The 20,861-nt window shown below is 39.1% G+C and overlaps 2 protein-coding genes across 2 annotated transcripts; one reads left to right on the top strand and one right to left on the bottom strand.

The window, feature by feature from the left end:
• LOC109722802 (aspartic proteinase Asp1-like) lies at positions 412 to 5,035 on the top strand. Its single transcript, XM_020250948.1, has 9 exons — positions 412 to 809; positions 898 to 1,015; positions 1,126 to 1,370; positions 1,989 to 2,222; positions 2,825 to 2,963; positions 3,389 to 3,583; positions 3,666 to 3,738; positions 4,633 to 4,720; positions 4,841 to 5,035. Exons 1-9 carry the CDS (start codon positions 607 to 609, stop codon positions 4,935 to 4,937), a joined length of 1,392 nt encoding a protein of 463 aa, XP_020106537.1. The 5' UTR covers positions 412 to 606; the 3' UTR covers positions 4,938 to 5,035.
• Positions 4,950 to 19,543, bottom strand: LOC109722801 (kinesin-like protein KIN-7E, chloroplastic). Its single transcript, XM_020250947.1, has 26 exons — positions 18,976 to 19,543; positions 18,782 to 18,879; positions 17,702 to 17,791; positions 16,664 to 16,716; positions 15,775 to 15,840; positions 15,614 to 15,667; positions 15,280 to 15,339; positions 14,144 to 14,222; positions 13,455 to 13,522; positions 13,228 to 13,290; positions 12,995 to 13,099; positions 11,836 to 11,940; positions 11,550 to 11,657; positions 11,320 to 11,466; positions 10,204 to 10,386; positions 9,551 to 9,721; positions 8,623 to 8,862; positions 7,975 to 8,115; positions 7,711 to 7,827; positions 7,249 to 7,299; positions 7,087 to 7,134; positions 6,783 to 7,001; positions 5,977 to 6,639; positions 5,755 to 5,844; positions 5,385 to 5,453; positions 4,950 to 5,305 (listed from the first exon to the last, which is right to left on the bottom strand). Exons 1-25 carry the CDS (start codon positions 19,305 to 19,307, stop codon positions 5,433 to 5,435), a joined length of 3,372 nt encoding a protein of 1,123 aa, XP_020106536.1. The 5' UTR covers positions 19,308 to 19,543; the 3' UTR covers positions 4,950 to 5,305; positions 5,385 to 5,432.

The following is a 20,861-nucleotide window of genomic DNA, read 5'->3' on the forward strand; positions in this document are numbered from 1 at the left end:
TCTATCTCTATAAAAAAAAAAAAAATCAAAATGGGCCTACCAATCTAACGAAGCTGATTATTTTTATATCAGATTAACGCTCCATGCATGGCATGCATATTAAAATTCTGTGCACTAACTACTAAAAAATTATGCGTATTCACGAAAATAAATATATTCTGTACAGTAACTACCAAAACTATGCGTATGCATGAAAATGTGGGAAGTCTAGAAGTCCTCACAAGTCGTAACGTAAGCGCGTCATCCAACAGCAGTGGGGCCCGGCGGCTGCTCCCTCTCCCTCTCCCTACGCGGTGTCTGGAATCACACAACCGCCACACGGTGGCAACAGTTGCGAATTGACTTGACTTTCCTTTTACCATTTCGAACCAATATATTTTTGTTTTCTTTTTCATTTTCTCGTGTCACATAATATAGCTCGGTATGCCTGTGACAGAAACGGTAAATAATCGAATATTTATGAATAATTAAAAAAAAAAGTTGTTCAGACAAATTTTATATTGAGAAATTTTAGCGCAAGTCGGAAAGCTGCATAGTCGCCCCTCCTCCTCTTCGTCGTCCTCGTCTTCCACATCCATCTCTCCTGCGTCTTCTCAGAGCCCGATAATGGTCGGGGCGAAGCGAGGGGCGGCGCTAATGGTGGCGCTCTTGATCGCGGCCACCATCCTCGCCGCGACCCCGCCCTGCTCCGCGGCGGCGCCGGCGAAGAAGAAGAAGACGAAGGCTCCGACGCCGCAGCGGGAGAGCGGCGCCCGCGGTGGTCCCTCCTCCGCCGTGTTCCCCCTCTATGGCGACGTCTATCCCCGCGGGTGAGTGAGCAAGGGTGAAGGCCCCTCGATTGATTTCGAATCCTAATGGGCTCTGATTTATCGATGTTGTCGTGTTTGGATCTTGTAGTCTCTTCTACGTTTCGATTAACATCGGGGATCCGCCGAAACCGTACTTCTTGGACGTGGACACCGGAAGCCACCTCACCTGGCTCCAGTGCGACGCCCCCTGCGTGAGCTGCTCCCCGGTAAGATCGCCTCCCCCAAATCCTTCTCCCAATCCCAAACCCTAGCGATCTCTCTTTCCAATCCCTAATTCCTTCCAAGAATCATCTCACTTTGGCGGCGCGAATCCCAGGGGCCGCATCCGCTCTACAAGCCGGCGAAGACGAAGCTGGTGCCCTGTGGCGACCCCCTCTGCGCCGCCCTCCAGGCCGCCGCCACGGTGGCCGGCGGCGGCGGCTGCGGCGGCGGCTCGGCGGAGCAGTGCGACTACGAGATCGAGTACGCCGACCATGGCTCCTCGCTCGGCGTGCTCGTCTCCGACGCCTTCTCCCTCCGCCTCGCCAACACCTCCCTCGCCCGCCCCAACCTCGTCTTCGGGTGCGCCCTCCATATCCCTCTCTTGTGATCGGCAAAATCTCGCCGATTTCTGCTAAAGGGGTAAATGCATGTGTATCCCTGTAAATTTTGAATTTACGGATATAATATTCTTTTATATCACTATAAACTTTTATACTTGCATTTGTTAGTAGTTTTTTAGTGTTAAAATCGTTAGGCTTTTAAATAATATTGTTAGAATTTTATTTTATCACATTAGAGGTAAAATGAGATGATATTGGAGATCGTAAATAAAATTCAAAGTATTTGAATAGATGTTTCCAGGAATAGTATCACCATTTTCGGAGAAAAACGCAGCAGTCTTACTACTTGGAGAAATTTATTTAGTAATCTACAAATTATACAAATTCTCCAAAAACCTGCAATTTCTTCAACATTCTACTCGGAGGATTATATTTAGTGCTATTGTTTTCTTCAAAAATCTACAAATTCAACAAATACGAATGAGTTTTTTTTTTTTTTTATAACCGAATCATTTGAGGATCAAACCATAAGTGGCTGTATCATGGTGTGACTAGTAGGTAATTTTCCAGTAATAAAAATCGGTGGTTAGTTATTCAGCTCATGGTGGTGTAAGGTTCTTTCTTGTTCGATGGGCAGGTGTGGGTACGACCAGCAGTCGGTGAGTTCGAATTCGCCGGCACCAACAGACGGCGTGCTGGGGCTTGGGAATGGAAAGACGAGCTTGCCTACTCAGCTGAAGGAGAAAGGCATCACTCGCAGCGTGGTGGGCCACTGCCTCAGCAGCAATGGGGGTGGCTTCCTCTTCTTCGGGGACGATCTTGTGCCCTACTCTCATGCCTCGTGGACTCCCATGTCTCGCAGCACATACCGGTGAGAGCCCCTCCTTTCCATTCACTTCTCTGTTATTCGCAGGTTCTGGGTAAAATTAGTGGGGTTAATTGCATCTCAGGGTTGGTTGCATCATAGTTTGGTCCCAAAGTTCTATAATTAGACTTTGTGTTTGGTAGGTATTCAAAATTAATTCGGCTGGAAATTGACGGAATAGTTTGGTGTTAATGCTAGAGACTTAATCAAAATAACTTAACAAATATTAGGAATCAGTAGTACAAATTAAAGGTAATGGGGATAATTGAGAAGTCCGAAAATTTTGCAGCTAAATTGAACAGGGAGGCCCACATTATCAACTTAACCATAATCGAGTAATGGCGCACATTATCAACCTATGATAATTGCTGTAGTTCAAAAGTTATTTTTCTGAATTGAAGTTCAATAGTTAAGTATGCAACATATTGAATACCAACATATTGGATGTTTGCCCAATTTGATAGAAAATTTCAATTCAACGAATAAAATTGGAATGAAAATTTGAAAGCTAAAGACCCTAACTGTAAGTCTGTAACAAGGTAAAATTGTTAGATCTTACCTAAGCTTATTTGTGCTGCATTAGTTGGTTAACTTTGAACTTGGTCCAGGAAATATTATTCTCCAGGGTCTGCAAATCTTTTGTACGATGCTCGATCCCTCGGGGTGAAGCAAATGGAGGCGGTCTTTGATAGTGGCAGCTCCTACACCTACTTTGGACTTCAGCCATACCAAGCTCTCATCTCCAAGGTACAAGTCAGAAACTCTGAATTATCTTTTCGAATATGGACAGCTGCTGGTGTTTTGGGTTATTGTATTTTGATCCATATACTTTTTATTTAGGGTTTAATATAGTCTGTGAGGTTTGGCCTGGGTATGAATTTTGTCCCCAGTTTAAGTTGCGACAGTGTAGTTCTTACTGTTTGACTTTGAGAAGATTAGTTCGAGGTTTAATAATATAGTCAATAGAGCTTGGCTCCGATTTCATTTTCGGTGCACAAAGTATGAATTTTTAACTTGCAAGTCTTAGATAATGCTGATGTCGCACTATTTCACCTCCCCTCCTGGTGACATTGTTTACTTGGGAAAGATAGAGGGGCTGAATGCCTCTGTCGCAAGTGTCACACTTAGATTTTTGCATCTTAATGTTAAGACATAGTTTGCATGTCGGACAGCTCAAGAATGATCTAAGCAAGACGCCGTTGAAAGAAGCAACCAACGACCACACACTACCGTTGTGCTGGAAAGGCGCGAAGCCCTTCAAATCTGTGCAAGACGTCAAGAAGTACTTCAAGACGTTGGCTCTGAGCTTTGTTAACACGAAGAAAGCCGTGCTGGAGATACCCCCGGAAAACTACTTGATTATCAACGTAAGTACTTATTTATTTTGACTGCTAAACAAGCAGCTTGTAGCTTTGGGACTGATTATCTTCCTGTTGTGAATGGTGCCAGAAATATGGGAACGCTTGCTTGGCCATTCTCAATGGAGCAGAAGTAGGGCTGAAGGATCTCAATGTCATTGGAGGTACAGTAAAATTTTTTAAAACATAAGCCATTGCGAACCAGAAAATGGATACGTAATTTAACTAGTTTGTTTTGAGAAAATTGTCGAAGCCTCTAAATTTGTACTACCATTTTGATGAAATATTATATAACTTAATAGAGTACAGCTAGGGGTGTAATGTGGGCCGTGCCGGGCTGGCACGGCCCACATTACCCGGGCCGATTCGGACCCAGGGTCGGCCCGGTCCGTTTATTAGAGGGAAAGGCCCGGTCCAGCCCCCTGGCCCGCCCAGCCCGGGCCGGGCCTCGTGCCAGCCCAGTAATAGGGCTTTTGCCCTTCTTCTTTGTCCTTTTTTGTATTTTTTTTTTAATTTTTTTTTGAAGAAAAAGAGATAAGTAGTTATGTAATATGATCAATTCAAAATTTATCATTATGTAATATGATTAAGCCCGGCTTAAGTGCCGTTGGGCCCATCTTCCAAGGTTACGGGGCTACGGTAGCCCTACAGACTACACTCTTCTATAGGTAGGTCCATAGGATTTAGGGCAGGTCCATATTGTGATCCCTGTTGTTCTATAGCCCATAGACATGGCCTATGGGATTTAAACCACCGGGCCGTGCCGGGCTGCGGGCCGGCCTCCGGCCCGGCACAGCCCAGTCCCAGACCCGACACGGGCCGTGCCGGGCCTGCAGGCCGCAAAACTCAGCCCGGCACGGCCTGGAGTGCCAGGCCGGGCCGGCCCGGAGTGCCGCCCGGCCCGTTTTACATCCCTATTAAATGGAATATGTTGAGTCTCTTTCCAGAAAATTTTCTCAAATAAAACAAACTTAGTTTAGAGGTTAAAACAAATAACCATCTGTTTCCAATTAAGCTTTAGCTTATACAATGATCTTTGCTATGGTGGACGTGCGCAGATATATCGATGCAGGACCTCATGGTGGTTTACGACAACGAGAAGGGCCAGATCGGATGGATCCGTGCAGACTGCGATAGGCTTCCCAAGTCTGGAACTTCTCATCTATGACGTGATCATTTTCTTCTTTTTTACATAGGCAGAAGTAGGGAGAATTTCTTACAATTTTTTTTTCCTTCTTCCACCCTTTTCTCTTTATTCAAAAACAGTGCAGATGATTATCGTGGCTTTGAGAGGGGTTTCTGCCAGCCTCAGTTCACCGACATGGGTATTCTAACAGATTTCTGCCCTGCTTATGTTCACTGAAATGCGGCTCGATTAAGGGCAGGATTTTGTATCATCTATGAATATTATGTATGCAAAAATACATTGTTTTAAGAAATTACATAGAAACCTAGTCCATCTCCTGTCCCTCTTGCTGGATGTAATAGTATAAATAAATACATGAAAACTTGATAGTGGCGGCTGCCGCTGCTCCCATATTTGTTAGAAGTGGCTCATTCAATGGTGCATAGTTAGAACTCTAACATGATCCTTAATACTGAGACTAAATGACAAACGATGCCCATAAGTTTCACCTCTTTCTCTTCGCCAAAAGAACTGTACAAGAGGGCTAACCAGCAAAGCATCAAAAGGAAAAGGCATAGGATCCAAATGGTAAGGATTAAAATCAGCTGCATTTAATATAAAGAATTTGAAATTAGCAGAGATACGAAGGTTAAACAAAAAAATGAGAAATCAACAGGTACTAACCTTAGAAGGCAAATGAAAAGCTCTTATCACAACCGGGAGATACTAGCACTATAGAGCTTGATTTGTCATCTGCATATAAATGCATAATAGCATTAGTGCACGGTCAAATAATAGTGGTTTCTCAACAATCTTCAGTACAAGGGGGAAAAAATGAAGAAATATTGACAAAATATCAAAATCCAAATTAAATGGTGTCAGCTCTAACAACAGAACAAGAGTCAGATGTAAAAGAGGGTCAAAAACTGTCTCAATGTCCTAAAAATTGACAGATAAAGAGTAATAAACATGACAAAGAAAGAATAGGAGGGGGATTAATCTCAGGACGATTCCTGGTGAAGCAAAACAGAAAGCAGTAATGATGGAATTTTACCTTTGCTTGGCAAATCTTTGATAATGCTTCTATATGAAAATTTTGAAGCTCTTCAAGAGCATTATTATCTAAGCCACCAAGGTCTTCACCCTGAAAAGAGACATATATGTATGATTATTTTATTAATTAAAGTATCTCACTATTGTGCAATTTGATTGACAAAAAGAAGCATATGATGACAGGCATATAAACTAATGTTACATGCAGCATAAAACAGCATACTCTTAATCTAGCCACAATGCTTTCTAGTTCCTTGCAGTGTCGTCTTTCATACTCATATGCAGTTCTTGCTTCTTCCAAACACTTCCTTTTATCCATATCAACATCTAGGTGAAAACCATTTTGTTTCAACGGAAGTTCGTGATCACTCAAACCATCAACTAAATTTTCGTGAGGAATACTGCCATTCTTCTTAATCTTAGCAACAAGCACCCACATGCTTGCTAGCTCGTTCTCCAAATCCTGTTCGCGATGTTTCGCCTCATCAATCTTCTTTTGAAGCTCACCCTCTCTTTGCACCTTCTCAGACAATGTGGCTTCTAGAGAAGCTTCTCTCTGGCACCTTAGAGCCAGCTCTCTCTGCAATTCCTCTATCAAAAGCCCATTGTCTGGTTTATTAGAATAGACATCACATCGTGAATTAGCTCTAGCAGCAGAAGTAGAAGCCATTTCCTTTGCTGCAACTAAATCACCACTCAACTTGGCATTCTGGTAAGAGAGTTTCGTGACTTCTTCGGCCAAGTTTCGAAGTTCAACTGCAGCAGCCGCAGCCAATTCCTTGGCATAGGAAGCTTCTTCAGCCAGTTTTTGGCTGTGAATCTCGAGCCCATCCTTCTCTTCAGCCAATCTCACCTTCTCCTGTTTCAGATTCTCAATCTCCGCCGCCTAACTCGTAAAAAAAAAGAAACAATTTAATTTAATATTATATTCTAGAAACAAAATAATAGAGTGATCAAGTTATGGCGAAGAAAAAACAAAGGATTACTCTATTTACCAAGGTTATGATGATGAAGTAACAAAAGGATTACCTGCATGAGTACTTGGGACTTTAAGGATGCCTCTTTAGAGTCTTCACTAGATAACATGAAAGGAAGGCTCATCGCATTAGATGGTACATTTCCATTGCTAGAAACTTCCTTAGATGAATCAGCATGTTTTGTCAGATTAGGAGTACTGATAGAAGTATAAGAACCAATATGCTGCCTCATTAATGAGATGGTTTCCTGAAGCTCGGCATTTTCAGATATCTGTCAAAATTTGAGAAAGCATACAGGACGGATCAAATTAAATCTGAAACAATATAATCTATTTAATTTTGTTCTGAAATTTCACCTTTGCTTGTAGCTGGTCTTGAAGAATTCTATTGTCTGCAGACATTATCTTTTGAAGCCATCACATTGAAGTGAAAAAAACAAAAAAGAAAAAAAGAAAAATCAGTAATGTCTATCACCGAAAATCAAAGGAGAAACTATCGAGGAGAGAAGTTGGACAAACCTCAAGCTCAAATGTCTTCTCACTTAACTGGGTAGTCAACTTTGATAGAGTCTACAAGAAAGTTAAGTTTGTGAGTTTAGCATCACATCTTTTAGAACACTACGCAGCAATAATAATATCCACTGGCAAAGTGATTACTTGACTGAAAAGCCATAAGTACTCAAATTATATACACAAGTATTTGTAGACAACTGTGCAAACATAGGAAGATGAAAGATTGCAGCTGGAGAACACAAAAGGTTAACAGCATTCGCAAGCACCATGACTACAATCACATTTTTTTAGTAAGAGTGTTCACTCAGATGCAAGTCTACAACAAGGGGTCTTTCTTCCATGACTTGGTATCGCCCAATAAGTAGTTATATGATTGGCTAAGGCAGATATTTTACTGACTTTATCTTCTCGCTGCGAATGCAAAGTGTAAACAACAAAGGGGGAAAAAAAAGAAAGAAAAAAAATTACCTGAGACATTTCTATACTATCCGACGATTCCTCAAAAGATCCTGCCATCCGCTGCTCAAGGACACGCATCTGTAATTTCTTTTCAGCAATTTCATTCTTTAGCTTCTGCATTTGTTCCTACAAGAGATATTAAAAAGACTTTAACTTATTCAGTAAAAAGGAAACCTAGATTCCTAACAAAACAGTGAGATGACTCCACAAAGCAGATGAATGAGACCTTTGATTATTCAGTACATAAATTGAAAGTTCATTTAGCTCACATGCCTGAATTTGTTGGTCGTCGGGGTTGTTCACCACTTGTTCTGACAGTCTCTTAAGAGAGCTTGTACATAGTGCAACTTCACCAGCTAGCATTTTCACCTGCTCGCGAAGAAGATCCATTTGATCAATGATAGTTGTTCCAGTCTGCAAGACAAGCAACTTGAGTTGGTAAGATATTCTGATAGCAGATGAAGTAAAATCCATAAATACACTGAAACCCAATACCAACAACAATTCGCACATGAAAGAAAGAAAAGTAAAATGACTTAGAAAACATGAAAAACATATAACCCACAAGATGCTTCAGTGCACAAGTCTAATATCACCACCTATATTAATAGAAGAGCCTAAATCAATTACAGGTTAAGTACAAAAAGGAAAATCCATACCTTTAGGGTGCATAAAGTGATTCTCTTTATGGACATGAACATCAAAGGAACCATATATTCAAATGTCTAGATGTATGGTTAGTTTACATAACATGCAAAAGACCATTTTATCTAACGCAACATTACAAGAAGCAGGGGTGGAGAGAGAGAGGGGGAGGGGAGAGATCAAAGTCAATAGATTCAACAAATGAATAGGGAGTAATTCTTGTAAGCATCAACAGGAAAGCTAATAGTAAAAGTCCAACCCTTTAATTTAGCTCACCGGCGGAAGACGGCGTCCTTTTGTGGCGGTGCTAAATAGATCACCTGCTTGTGTCCTTTCTCGGAAGGAGTCAATAAGCACGGAAGGATCGTCACTCTTTCTACTTACGGACTTCCTCCTCCCATCCTTCAGATCAAATGATATATGTTTCTGTTGTGATTGTTGAGAACACGAAGGGGACCCACTTGCGGTGCTCTCACTATCAGCACCAGGTGAGAGTCCAGGAAATTGATCTGGTTTCTGCATGAGAAGTTATTAATCTCAAGATACTTCAGGGTTCTTGCAGATATAGATCGTAGTCAGCTGGTGCTAACTCTTAGTGGGCCAACAAGGCATGATCCTAAAACACATAGTCACTTTCAAGATAGAAATTGCTCAGTAGAAGCTAAATTGACATTAAAAGTTGTATGCCAAGTTTAAGAAGGCTTGACCGATACCCAAATTATAAGTAAAACAATATTGTTACTTCATAGCTGACACGGATCCAGCTAGGTTGAGGTCCTACTTAACACAGCATTCAGGATGATGATAAAATGAGAGAGAGAGAGAGAGAGAGAGAGAGAGAGAGAGAGAGAGAGAGAGAGAGAGAGGGGGTACAAAGGGAAGGGGGAAGGGGATACAGCCAACGCATTGAGCATGTAATTGATCTCAAATTTAAGGAGTTTCTGCTAAGCTATTCATGTGGAACTGTACCAGCAATGCCCCATTTTAGTTTTATTTAAATAATGTGAGAATATAGACATGAAGTTATTTTTTAACTAAGAAAATAGTATCAATGTGTAAAGCTGTAAACTTCAGTCTTATTCTAGTGGGTTACACCCATGAGCTTCATAATGGTAAGTTTCATATTTCCTTGTAGCAACGCCTGAAGACAAAAGATGCCAGACAATTCTAAACAAACAGCGAAAAGATTAACCAAGAAGCTCACCCTTAGTTTGAACCAACCAAGCATTCCACGCCTACGATTCCTTTTATCAAACCTGATTGGCTCATCTATGCCGCTTCCATCAATTCTTCCTGCTGAGAAGTCGGAATCAAGACTGCCAACATCATCATCCTCAATCGTGTACTCCCTCTTACGATCAGGCAAATAAGCAAGCTGCAACAGTTTAAGAAGATATTTTTAAAAATGCTATTACAACAGTGGGACTTCAGTCATAGCAATATAGATGACGATGCAGAATGGAATAACCTGATCCTAATTGGTTCGTTTGATATTCATTAGTTCTACAAAAATGGTAAATTTAGTAGGAAGAATTAACTCAGATAATTACTGTTAAATTGCTCTATCAAATCAAGCCTGTTCAGTAATCTCTAGCGAACTCATTTAAACAGAAGTCAAAAACCAAGCCAACCAGGTTAGTTTCCTAACTACATCAGTCATATTAAGATCAGTTTCCAGCCCATTTATGCTGCCATAATCTTATTGTAGACCAATCAGTTTGTAGGAAAACTAAGAAAAAAATATTACAAGAACAAATTAGTAACCATAGCAAAAGATTGAGATAAGTTTGTAGGAAAACTAAGAAAAACTATTACAAGAACAAATTAATAACCGAAGCAAAAGATTAAGAATAAAACCTCATCTTCCCCAAAAGAATGCCTTCGTCTATGACCAGCCTTCTCTGAAATGTTTGATGGCATAGAATTCTTGGTGGATACTAAGATTAGTTTAGTCAGCCGCTGAATCCGACCCATCAGGGCTGCTTTTGCTTCCTCCTCCTCTTCCAATCTTGACTGTAACTTGACTTGGCCAGCTTCAAGCTTTCATATTGGAGAAAGAACTAATTTCAAAAACATTGAAAAAAGGAGGCTAGAAAAAAGTGGAAACATAAACAAGAATTGTTTATTAGCTGCTTGAGATGAGAAGCTAGCACGAAAAGACTCCCAAGTATTGCATCTAAATAGTAAGCAACCTATCCCCTGTTCAATTTGCATACGTAACATGATAGCATAATATGGCAAAGGAAACACTTAAGGGGTTGCTCTACAGAATATCCTTACAGAACAAACTGGAAGATTCTAGTTTCTTTGCAACAAAGTTAATAATGGCTGAAGTCTAGTTACTAGTATACCAAAAGCTCTTTTTTTTATTTACTTTTTTTAAAAAAAGAGATAACTGTGCTAGAATCTAAATCAAGATGTTGATATGAAAAAAAAAAAAAAGAAAAGGGATGGAAATGGATATCATTGGACTTGGTTATTCTCCTCCCCACTCATAGTTTACAAATAAAATGCTGTTGCATAATCCGTCATTCCGTTGGCTACAAGAAAATATACCAATCTAAAACCTTTATATTGTCAGTCCAGAGTTGACAATGGCAGTTCAAGATCAGTCTAATGAGTTGCCTGATAATGATGAGAAACTATGATTAAAAAAGCTCGGATTAACATGTAGTACAAACAACATCAAAATACCAAAAAAAAGAGACTTAAAATAGCTTCAGATTTAGCCTGGATAGCTTATTGATTTCATGCTTATAATTTAAAAATTATACCAATTTGTAACAATTTGGGTCATTTTGTAACTTTCTGATCATCAATGACAGATTTGCAGAATAATGAGAATATCCGGAAAGAACTGCATTTGCATGAGAAAATGATTAAGCTAACCCAAAAATAGATTCCATACCCGGCAAACTCCAGACAATGAATGGTGCTAGTATGATGGTTATAAAGGATGATAGAAAGACAAACCTTAAGTTTTAGGTTGACAAGATCCTCTTGACTGGAAGCAACAAAGTTGGGATGTTCCATCATGCCACGTTTTAATTGCTGCAGCTCTTGTTTTAGGCAGGAAATCTCTCTCTGGTACTTCTTTATAAGAGACTTCTCATCTATTATCTGCAAAATGTGGTTAGCAATAACAATCAGTTCCTCTCATCATGCATATCAGGTCTATATATAAAATGGAGTAAATGTGTCACCTTATTTTGAGAAGCTTTAATTTCAACATGCTTGCATTTGTGTGCAAATTTGAGTGTATTATGCGTTTCCTCACTATTGCTAGAGGCAGGAGTAACCGTGCAGATAAGCTGCCAAAAGCAGAGGGAAATAAAAAGCAATCATAAGAGCAGTGAATTACATTTTAAATTATTTTCTTCAACAACACAGCCCACAGTTAAAAGAAGCATGAAAAAAGGAATTTCCAATACCTCCACTAGTGGAAAAAGGAAAATTATTGATGCAACTGTTGCACATTTAAGAACTTACAGAAATGCGTCCATGACCACTAAGAGACGACTGCAGTAAGCGGGTGAGTTTTGAATCTCTGTATGGAATATGAGTAGCCTTGCCATCTGTGAGTTTAGAAATAACCTGGATAGCAAAAATGACATTTTTAAAGGACTCACTTTAAAATACAATATAATAGTTGTAAAAGCTGCATATATAGTAACACATGAAATAAGCACAATTTTCAGCAAAAGGAAAGATAAGATGGTAAATATCACAAAACCCATTACCAGTAACTGAATGTTTCAATAGTTTATAATGGATGAGAATACTATCAGTTGAAGGCTTGTAGATGCAAGAAATATAAGATCATTCACAAAAATAGACATGAATTTTAAAAAAGAAGGAAAAAACGAAGTCCAATTCAAATACCTAAGGTTGAACAGAAAGAAAAAACAATGCAGATGAAGCTAACCTTCTTTAGGATATCTTAATGTGCTAGGCATGTACAAGTGTATAACATATTTCAAGATGAGGTCAGCCTTTAACAAAATAAACTTCCTACTCTCAGGCATTTTTAAGTAGAGGTTATAGTACATAGTTTAATTTTTTCCGAAGTTTTGAGAATTGGTAAAAACCTCGGACATACTTCAATAAGGAGAGGATCCTATCATTTAGGATGCATAATATTTTGACCAACAGAAAAATGCAAGGTATTAAAACTCTTTCCATTGACAAGCCTCCAAAAACCAATTCCTTAGGTTGGCAAGAAAGAGCCCGAATGTTTTCTTCATAATTATTAACTTTCATTCGATTAGGTTGTATATGTATCCTGAATAGAGGTACAAATCGTACAGAAATTTATATGGAAGCTCTTAGGACAAAAATATTAAAAAATATATATAGTGAAAATAATAAGTAATAGTAGTCAGACAAAAAATGTGTCACACACATGATCTTAAAAGACCATCAATAATCCAAAAAACAAACTTCTGTAAAAATAATCTAAAGGTTGGATATTATGATACTTGATATTTCGAAGAAATGAAAACACCAACAAGCAATCCGATAAATCATCAACTAAGATTTAATCATTGAATATCTTGAAAAAGGCTTCTAAGATTGAATAAACTAAAAGATAATCATAACTTTACAGTAAGTTAAAATAGAGGAAGAACAATGGGATGCAGTAGCTTACAGTCCCAAGAGTAAGTAAACTTTTGTTTATGTATGAACCTTCCTTCCGTCTCAACCCTGTTGTTTCAGTCTTGGAACTTTCTGACCCAGCTAGATCAATCAAGTTCTGAAATATTTGTCAAACCAGAAAGTCAGGGGGGAAAGTTGCAATTAGACAGAATGAATGGTTGATTTACAGAAACAACAGCATGCATTAAACAAAAGATCATATCTCCTAGAAGGAAAAAGAATTACCAACTGAGATAGTCTAACTTCTTCCTCATCTTCATTTTCACCAGAAGGGCTACTCTCAATAGTCTGCAGGCGCATAATTTCTGTAAGTTACTAAAATATACCTTCAAGTCAATTAAATAAACGGTGTAACAAAAAAAACAATAAATGCTATTTAAATTGTGAATACGATAAACCAAAAAGCTATAGTTTCAGAAATCCCACAAGAATGCAATGCCAAAGAAACTTACCAATGTGAATATAGTGTGACTCCTGCTACTGACTAGATTGAAGTTATTAGAACCCACATGTCTGTGCTCTGCAACAATATACTGTGATAAGTGCAAACGGAAGTATTCCAATATAAACATTACAACAAAGGGAGCAAACAGCAATACAAAAGAATAACATGTACAATATTCCTGACTAATAAAAAAGGAATATGTTCATGTTAGTGTTAAAAAGACGTAATCCTGCAATCTGCAGGAAACAGAAGCAACAATGCACATGCTGTGTACTCCAAGAAGCCCTGAATAATGCACGTTAAATTGATTAGCAAAGAATCCTAGCTCCAGCTAAGAATCCACTAAAACTGATAATGAACAGATTAAAAATGTCACATAACACATTCAAATGAGCTTCTTAGGTTGCATAGGTAAGTTATAAAATGAACAAAGAATAATCCAAAAAACAAACCAATACAGTAAATACTTCATCACCCACAGCAATGCACAACCCACAGCAATGCATAATGGAAGGCTAAAGTACAATAACCACCGTTGCATATTTGCCCATATCTCAACTATCCTCTATGTTTTCTATTACTTCGATTTCAACTTTACATGTTAGGATAATAAGGTGACAAATTTCTAGGGTAATAAGGCATGATAGTCATGTAGTTTAAATAAAAGATATGTAATCAATCTCTTTGTAGACATACCTTCACCAGATGCTATTAAGGAAAGAGCATGGGCAGGAGATAGAACCACCTCTTCTTTGATTCCCTCGACATATGTTCCCTACATGAAATATGAAACTATCGAAGTTCAGCATAATAAATGAGAAGTACTAAGTGAAAATTAACAGTCATGCAGATAATGTTTGGAAAAAAAAAAAAGGAAAAGGAAAAGGAAAAGTAAATGACAAACGGAATAAATAACATATGCATAAGCCAATCGACATGGAAAGCTATTCAACAATTGAGGTTAGAAACCATAACATGCAGAAACTTAGCTGCTAAAGCACCAAAATATGATCTCAGTGGGGATTTGTGAAATGTGACATGTGGAAAAGCACAATTTAGTGCTTATATATATTGCTTATGAGTTTGTTGTTTACTTCATGTTTATTAATCAAGCGATACAATGTGAAAATGGTTCAGCTTGAAGAAGCATACTTATTTGTCTTTTTGTCTTCCTTCTTACACCTTTTTCTGCAAACATTTGCCTGATTTACAAAATGCAAATATGTCACTATAAATCTTAACAATGCTTCATTGTTTTAAGTTCATAATATGGGCATAAAAATAAAAAGATAGCTTAAAATTTTATAGCCTGCTATCATGCTTCATTAGTGATTTCTATATATAATTCGAGTATTTTGCATGATTATCTGCTCATACTATGACTAAAATACAATTACACACTTGAGTACATAATAGTTCAAAAAAACATACAAGAACTGTCTAACAAAATAAAACAAATGATATTATCACAGCAGTATGCCAGATCCCAGTTTGTTATTTATGGTATAATCCACTTTTGTTACACGCTTTTAACTGAAAAAAGAAATATCTGCACAAAATATATGACTCATTAACATCATGCTACTATTGTGCAATGAGCAAGTTCTGATGGAAAAAATGATTACCACTTTCAACATCGAGAAGGAAAAAAGATATTACAAAAACTTCATTACTTAGGAACTAGCAGACAACTTTCAATCCCAGAAAGTAACAAGCACAATGTTGTCAATGTTTAGCATCCTGGGACAAAATAGCTGTCCCTAGGTGTGACAATGGACAGATCAATATCTACCCATGTTAATGGCAAAACAGATGACATTAAGTCATGGTACCTGTGAATCCTCCCTTATTCTAAGGTTCTGTCCTGTTGGGTCAAGCAAATCATTAATAACCTGTCAAGGTAGAAAAGGATAAAAGTTAATATATTAAAACACTAGAGGAGATGAGAGTTGTATTGTTTTGCAAAGGTTGTCTAAATCATATAGCAAGAAAACTTCAGGAAACTAATGCTGCTTAAACAGAAGATTCAATTGCATTATTACATAAACCGCAAAACCATGGAAGTTTAAAGGTGTCAGTACAAATATCAGAAAAGATAAATATTTGCAGTTCATGTGAAAATACTTACAATCATACCACCTTAAATAAGACCCAAAAGGGTAGTACCTCATTGTATATTTCAAGGTAAGAAACACGCAAAAGAAATTCTCGGCCAGGCGTCTGGAATCAAGAGATTGAATAAAAGATTAGTAAAAATTTTAAAAAATAAGGATGAGACCAGGCAAATAATGAAAGAAAACACCCAAGACATGATCAACAGTGTTTACATCTTGGATAATGCTGAAGACATCCTTCACCGCCAATGGAATAATTCCAGGGGACTTTTGCTCACCCTTAAGGAAAAAAAAAAAAAACAGAAAGGTAAAAGAAAAGATGATAACATGGTGCTAGCAACAAATTAAACTAAGGCAATTCAATGTCTTTAGTTTGTCAGAACAATTAAACAATAGACCCTAACAAATAAACTCTAGAAGAAGTTACACAATTGAAGAGAAAAAATTTCCATTGAGGTGGATCGCCACGATGACATAAAAATTTAGAGATGGTTGGCGCATTTAGAAGTACATAAAGATTTAGAGATGGTTGATGCATTTAGAAGCTTAATTAAAAAGGAAAGAGAAATTTCAAGCATTTGCACATACGGACAACGAAAATTTTGATTTGACAGAGAGCTAAAGATTTTATTATTCTTTGATTCACTATTGGACGAAAATCTTTGCTCCACAAGTCTACAGTTTCTTAATTCTAACAGGTGGTCAAAAAGTTGGAGATAAATAATGAACTAAAAATTTGGAAATGGAATTTAGTTCGTTTACATTTGGAAACCTCACGTTTATTGACATTGCAGTTAATATCCTACTGCATAGATTAGTGCCAAACAATCAGCTGTTCACACCCGAGGTGTTAGTTACAGACACGTAAAAAGGGAAACAATTTGTCAATTAATCAATTTGAATAATACCCTTAGGATCATAACAAATTTATGCTTTTGTATATCATTAGGTGCTCCCCTGAGAGCTCGACAGATAGCAATAATAAAACAATAGAACCAAAATACAATTTAAACAAATAATTAGACAACTGGAAGTCTGGCACTAGAAACTTAAATTATGCATAACTGATACATATAAGATTGCCACGGCATCAAAGACTTACGTGCATGGTATGAGTTTTGCCACTACTAGTAACACCATAGGCAAAAACAGTACCTGTGATACAGAAATATCAGAACCTCTAAGATAATAATAACTGAAGGCCAAGTAATTTTTAATAAACATATATCTAGAAGGAATGTGGAAATATGAACCGATAACCCATGTTCTATATAAAATAAACTGCATCAATCAAATCAAAGACAACTTCTAGGGCCACACTTAAGTCAAAAAGAAAGGAGATTACAGACACTAAGCTCATACTGAACAAATCAAAGAACGAAAGTTTCACATGCTATAATTAGCTTTTACAACATTGTTAATAGTAACACATTAAGGGCATGTTTGGTTCATGAGTGGAATGAGAGTGGAAAATGGAATTAGAATGCATTGGAATAGAAAATGGAATGAAGAATCATCCAAAAATGTTTGGTTCGTTATTGGAATGGAAATCAGAATGGACAATTGGGACACCTAAAACTTTGAGAGAGGGGTTTTGGACCTTTGGTTAAGATAGAGGAGAGTGATGAGCGGAGAGAGAAGAGGGAGGTATTTATGAGAGAGGATTTTGAGTGGTTTATTCTAAAATTGGCCAATCTAGAATTCACAACCGAATTGGGTCATAAATGGATTGTGTCATTCCCATTCCCGAGTGAAATGAAAATCGGAATCCAATTACTATTAACGATAACTATTGAGATAAGGGATTCCCATTCCGATTCCAGAGTCTAAAATAGGTGAACCAAATAAGCCTTAAGTGCTATGCAACAGTATAGACGAATCCGAAGTTCCAAAAACAAAATTAGAATTATTTGAATTTCTAGCGTTACTTAGCACATGATGCCCGTGTAATAGACTGTATAAATTTATATTTACAGGCATCCCATCTTATGCAAATAGGCCTTTTACATCTCTCAAATGTGAAATTATGACCATTCCAAAACTACAAGTTCTTCACTTGGTTCCCCAAGTATTCTTCGGAAGTGGAAACTAAGAATAGAAAAATCATTAAATCTCAACGGTACCAAGAATAAGAAAGTACCATTGATTCCTTCCATTGCACTGCTTACAACATGCTGAGCAGCTACATCGTAAACATGACGAGTTGTAGTTGCCGGGCCAAACACTTTATCTGTCAAAATAAGGGGAAAATAACATTTTTCAGGGAAAAAGACCGAATGTTAAAGGAAAAGGACAAAACTATATTGATTCTACTGGATTATCATGTTTGCTATACCACCCTGTGCCAATTTGGCACATATCTTCCAAATGCCTTATCTAATTAATGAGTATTGATCACAATACAGGTTCCTTCAAGAAGCTTTGTAGATTGAATAAGTTGAGCGATGCGAATGTGCAAACTGTTAGGAAGAAACTATCCAAGCCCAAGTAGTCGTGTTAAAATATACAGATAGCACATTGGCACAGCAATTCTCCACGAAACAATTGTTCATTGATCAGCAAAATAACAGGAGATTAACACTCTACCATTGTGATAATTCTCATTATCAAAGTGTTAAATGCGTTGATATAGCATGCATTACTCCGGCCAATTTTGGTCTATTTATTGGTAGACTAATGGGTCATGCTGGCTTTTTGAACAGCCATTAATAATATCTTTTGTTACATAAGTAGATGATGCAACTTGCCACGCTGAACGTTCCCTAAACATACATCTACTCATACCCATAAAAATTAATGCATATTGTTTTAAGGAAAAGTAGATATAAACTAAAAAAAAAAACTAAAAATAAAGGACTCGAAGACATTTCCTCAATATCTCAATCTATGAGTATCCCTCGGACTAATTATTTCGACTACAACGAGATCAAAGTAATTGCAGTCTTGCATTTGTAAAGTTGACATGGCACAAATGGTTCAGAGGGTCCAATAAGGCAACATTTAAAATTTAAGATAACTTTAATTCAGCGCTCCTAAAGGCTCATACAGCTGTAGACAGCATGGATCATTATCTCTACACAACATTAACCCACATTACTCAGAAAGAACTAATTCATGCTACAAACCTCCACGACAACTGCTTGGAAAAGTAAGCAAAAAACTGCTTGGAAAAGTAAGCAAGCGCGGACAAGATTCTCGAGTAAGGGTTAGGAATACCGACCGAAACCGTAAGCAATCGACAGATTGTACTCATTGCGCACGGTATAATCCCCATCGGCATACCACGCGACCTCGTCGCCTTTGTTGATCTCTCTCGCGCTACCAAGAACCAGTTACTTGATGAATCAGACCACTTTTCTCAGCTCAAACAAGGGGTAGACACTCACAATGGAGAAAGAAGAGGGCGCCGCATACCTAAGAGGCCGAAACCGGACGGTGACGGTGACGTTCTCCTTGGACTTGGCGAGATCGGGGGGGCGCTCGGAGAGCTGAGACGAAGTAGGGCTAATGGGAGCCGCAGAGACCGGAGACGGCCTCGCGGGCCGCGTCGCCGCGGAGGACGAAGCGGACGAGGGGGTCGTCGGCCGCGCCGACGCTAAGGAGGACGGGGTCGCGGGCCGAGCGGCGCCGGAGGAGGCGGAGGAAGGGGTGGTGGGTCGAGCTCCGGGGGCCTTGGAGGGGGGAGGGGTGGGGGTCTTGCGCGATCGGAATGGGGAGATGCTCGCTCTCCCGGACTTGGAGGACATGGCGAGAGTGGTGAGGCGATCGACAGGAACAAGACGAGCTCTCTCTCTCTCTCTCTCTCTCTCTCTCTCTCGATCTCTTTGATCTCGTCGATTCTAGGGTTTCGGATGGAGACGAAGGAGGAGGACGAGGAGAGGAGACGACCGGCTCACATGCTCTCTCCCTATCTCTCTCTCTCTCTCTCTCTCTCTCTCTCTCTCTCTGCCGCCTCCGGTCCAAACTACGGAATATTTTTTGAAGTTGGCTTTTTCTTGTTTCCCTCATTCTTTGATGCTGGGGAGGGGGGAGAGTGACGGTAGCGTTACCTCTCAGTAAGTTTACCGCGCGGTTGCTCAAGCACGTACGGTGAAATTGACTCGCCAGTCGTCGCCAATAAGACTCCACCGAGTAGCTGCCAAGATTCCTGAAATTTAGGGAGAGATTTAAACAAAGCCTACAAAATTGATCAAAACAGAGAACATTAAACTAGATGGGCTTAATTACAAAAGCACCACTTGTACTTCAGTTCATAGTTTGGACTTTTTTTCGAAAATAATCCAATAAAATTTCGTATTTGCCAAACTAATCCTGTGAAACTTTTATTTGTGAAACTAACCCTCCTCTCGCCACCTCAGCCGCCACATCAGCATTTCTCACAAAAACGGTAACTCGTTCACTGTTTTTAGGCAGTCGTCTTGAAGGCAGTGAATGGTTCACCGCCTTCTCGAGGCGTATCATTCACCGCCTTCTCAACAATTCCCCGTGCACCCTACCGCCTTCTCAGCAATTTCCCGCGTACCCTAAGGTGCCCTGAGAAGACGGTGACTCATTTACCGCCTTATGAAGGCGGTGAATCGTTTACCGTCTTATCGAGACCTGAATCATTGCGCAAGGTGCTTGCGGTAGACGGTCACTCGTTTACCGCCTTGACAAAAGCGGTGAATAGTTTACCGCCTTATCTAGGCATAAATCATTCACCGCTTTCGCAGCAAATCCCCCGCCTAACAGCCCTATTCTGTGGCATAGATAAGGCGGTGATTCGTTTACCACCATCTCTATGCCGCCTAAGCAAATCCCTGTCTTTAGTGTGGAACTCCACCCAGCCTAATTTCGCTGTTGGGCGGGGGATTTGCTTAGAAGGCGGTGAATGTTTTACGCCTTAATAAGGAGGTAAACGATTCACCGCCTTTATTAAGGCGGTAAACGAGTCACCGTCTTCTCGAGGCACCTTAGGCTACGCGGGGAATTGCTGAGAAGGCGGTGATACACGGAAAATTGCTGAGAAGGATGGTCCACGCCTGGAGAAGACGGTGAACCATTCACCGCCTTCAAGATGCGTCCCCAAAGACGGTGAACGAGTCACCGTCTTTGTGAGAAACGCTGACCTGGCGGCTGAGGTGGCAAGAGGAGTGTTAGTTTTAGAAATAAAAGTTTCACAGGATTATTTTGGCAATTACGAAATTTTACAGGATTATTTTCGAAAAAAGTCCTCATAGTTTACTCATTCTATGTATTAAAAAGTAGGGTAAGCTTTAAATACTACGGTAGTTTGGTACTTTCTTATTTTGTATCATATG

This window comes from Ananas comosus, linkage group 17 (genome assembly GCF_001540865.1).
Source record: "Ananas comosus cultivar F153 linkage group 17, ASM154086v1, whole genome shotgun sequence".
Taxonomy (NCBI): domain Eukaryota; kingdom Viridiplantae; phylum Streptophyta; class Magnoliopsida; order Poales; family Bromeliaceae; genus Ananas; species Ananas comosus.

Bases quoted from the DNA above. Each gene is read 5' to 3' on its own strand.
- LOC109722801 (XM_020250947.1), bottom strand. From the start codon at position 19,307: ATGTCCTCCAAGTCCGGGAGAGCGAGCATCTCCCCATTCCGATCGCGC. The intron at 16,717-17,701 runs GTACTTTCTTAT...TCTGTATCACAG, and splicing joins TGCAATGGAAGGAATCAATG to GTACTGTTTTTGCCTATGGT. The intron at 11,658-11,835 runs GTAAGTTCTTAA...TGCTTTTGGCAG, and splicing joins GTGGTCATGGACGCATTTCT to CTTATCTGCACGGTTACTCC.
- LOC109722802 (XM_020250948.1), top strand. From the start codon at position 607: ATGGTCGGGGCGAAGCGAGGGGCGGCGCTAATGGTGGCGCTCTTGATC. The intron at 2,223-2,824 runs GTGAGAGCCCCT...AACTTGGTCCAG, and splicing joins ATGTCTCGCAGCACATACCG to GAAATATTATTCTCCAGGGT. The intron at 3,739-4,632 runs GTACAGTAAAAT...GGACGTGCGCAG, and splicing joins GGATCTCAATGTCATTGGAG to ATATATCGATGCAGGACCTC.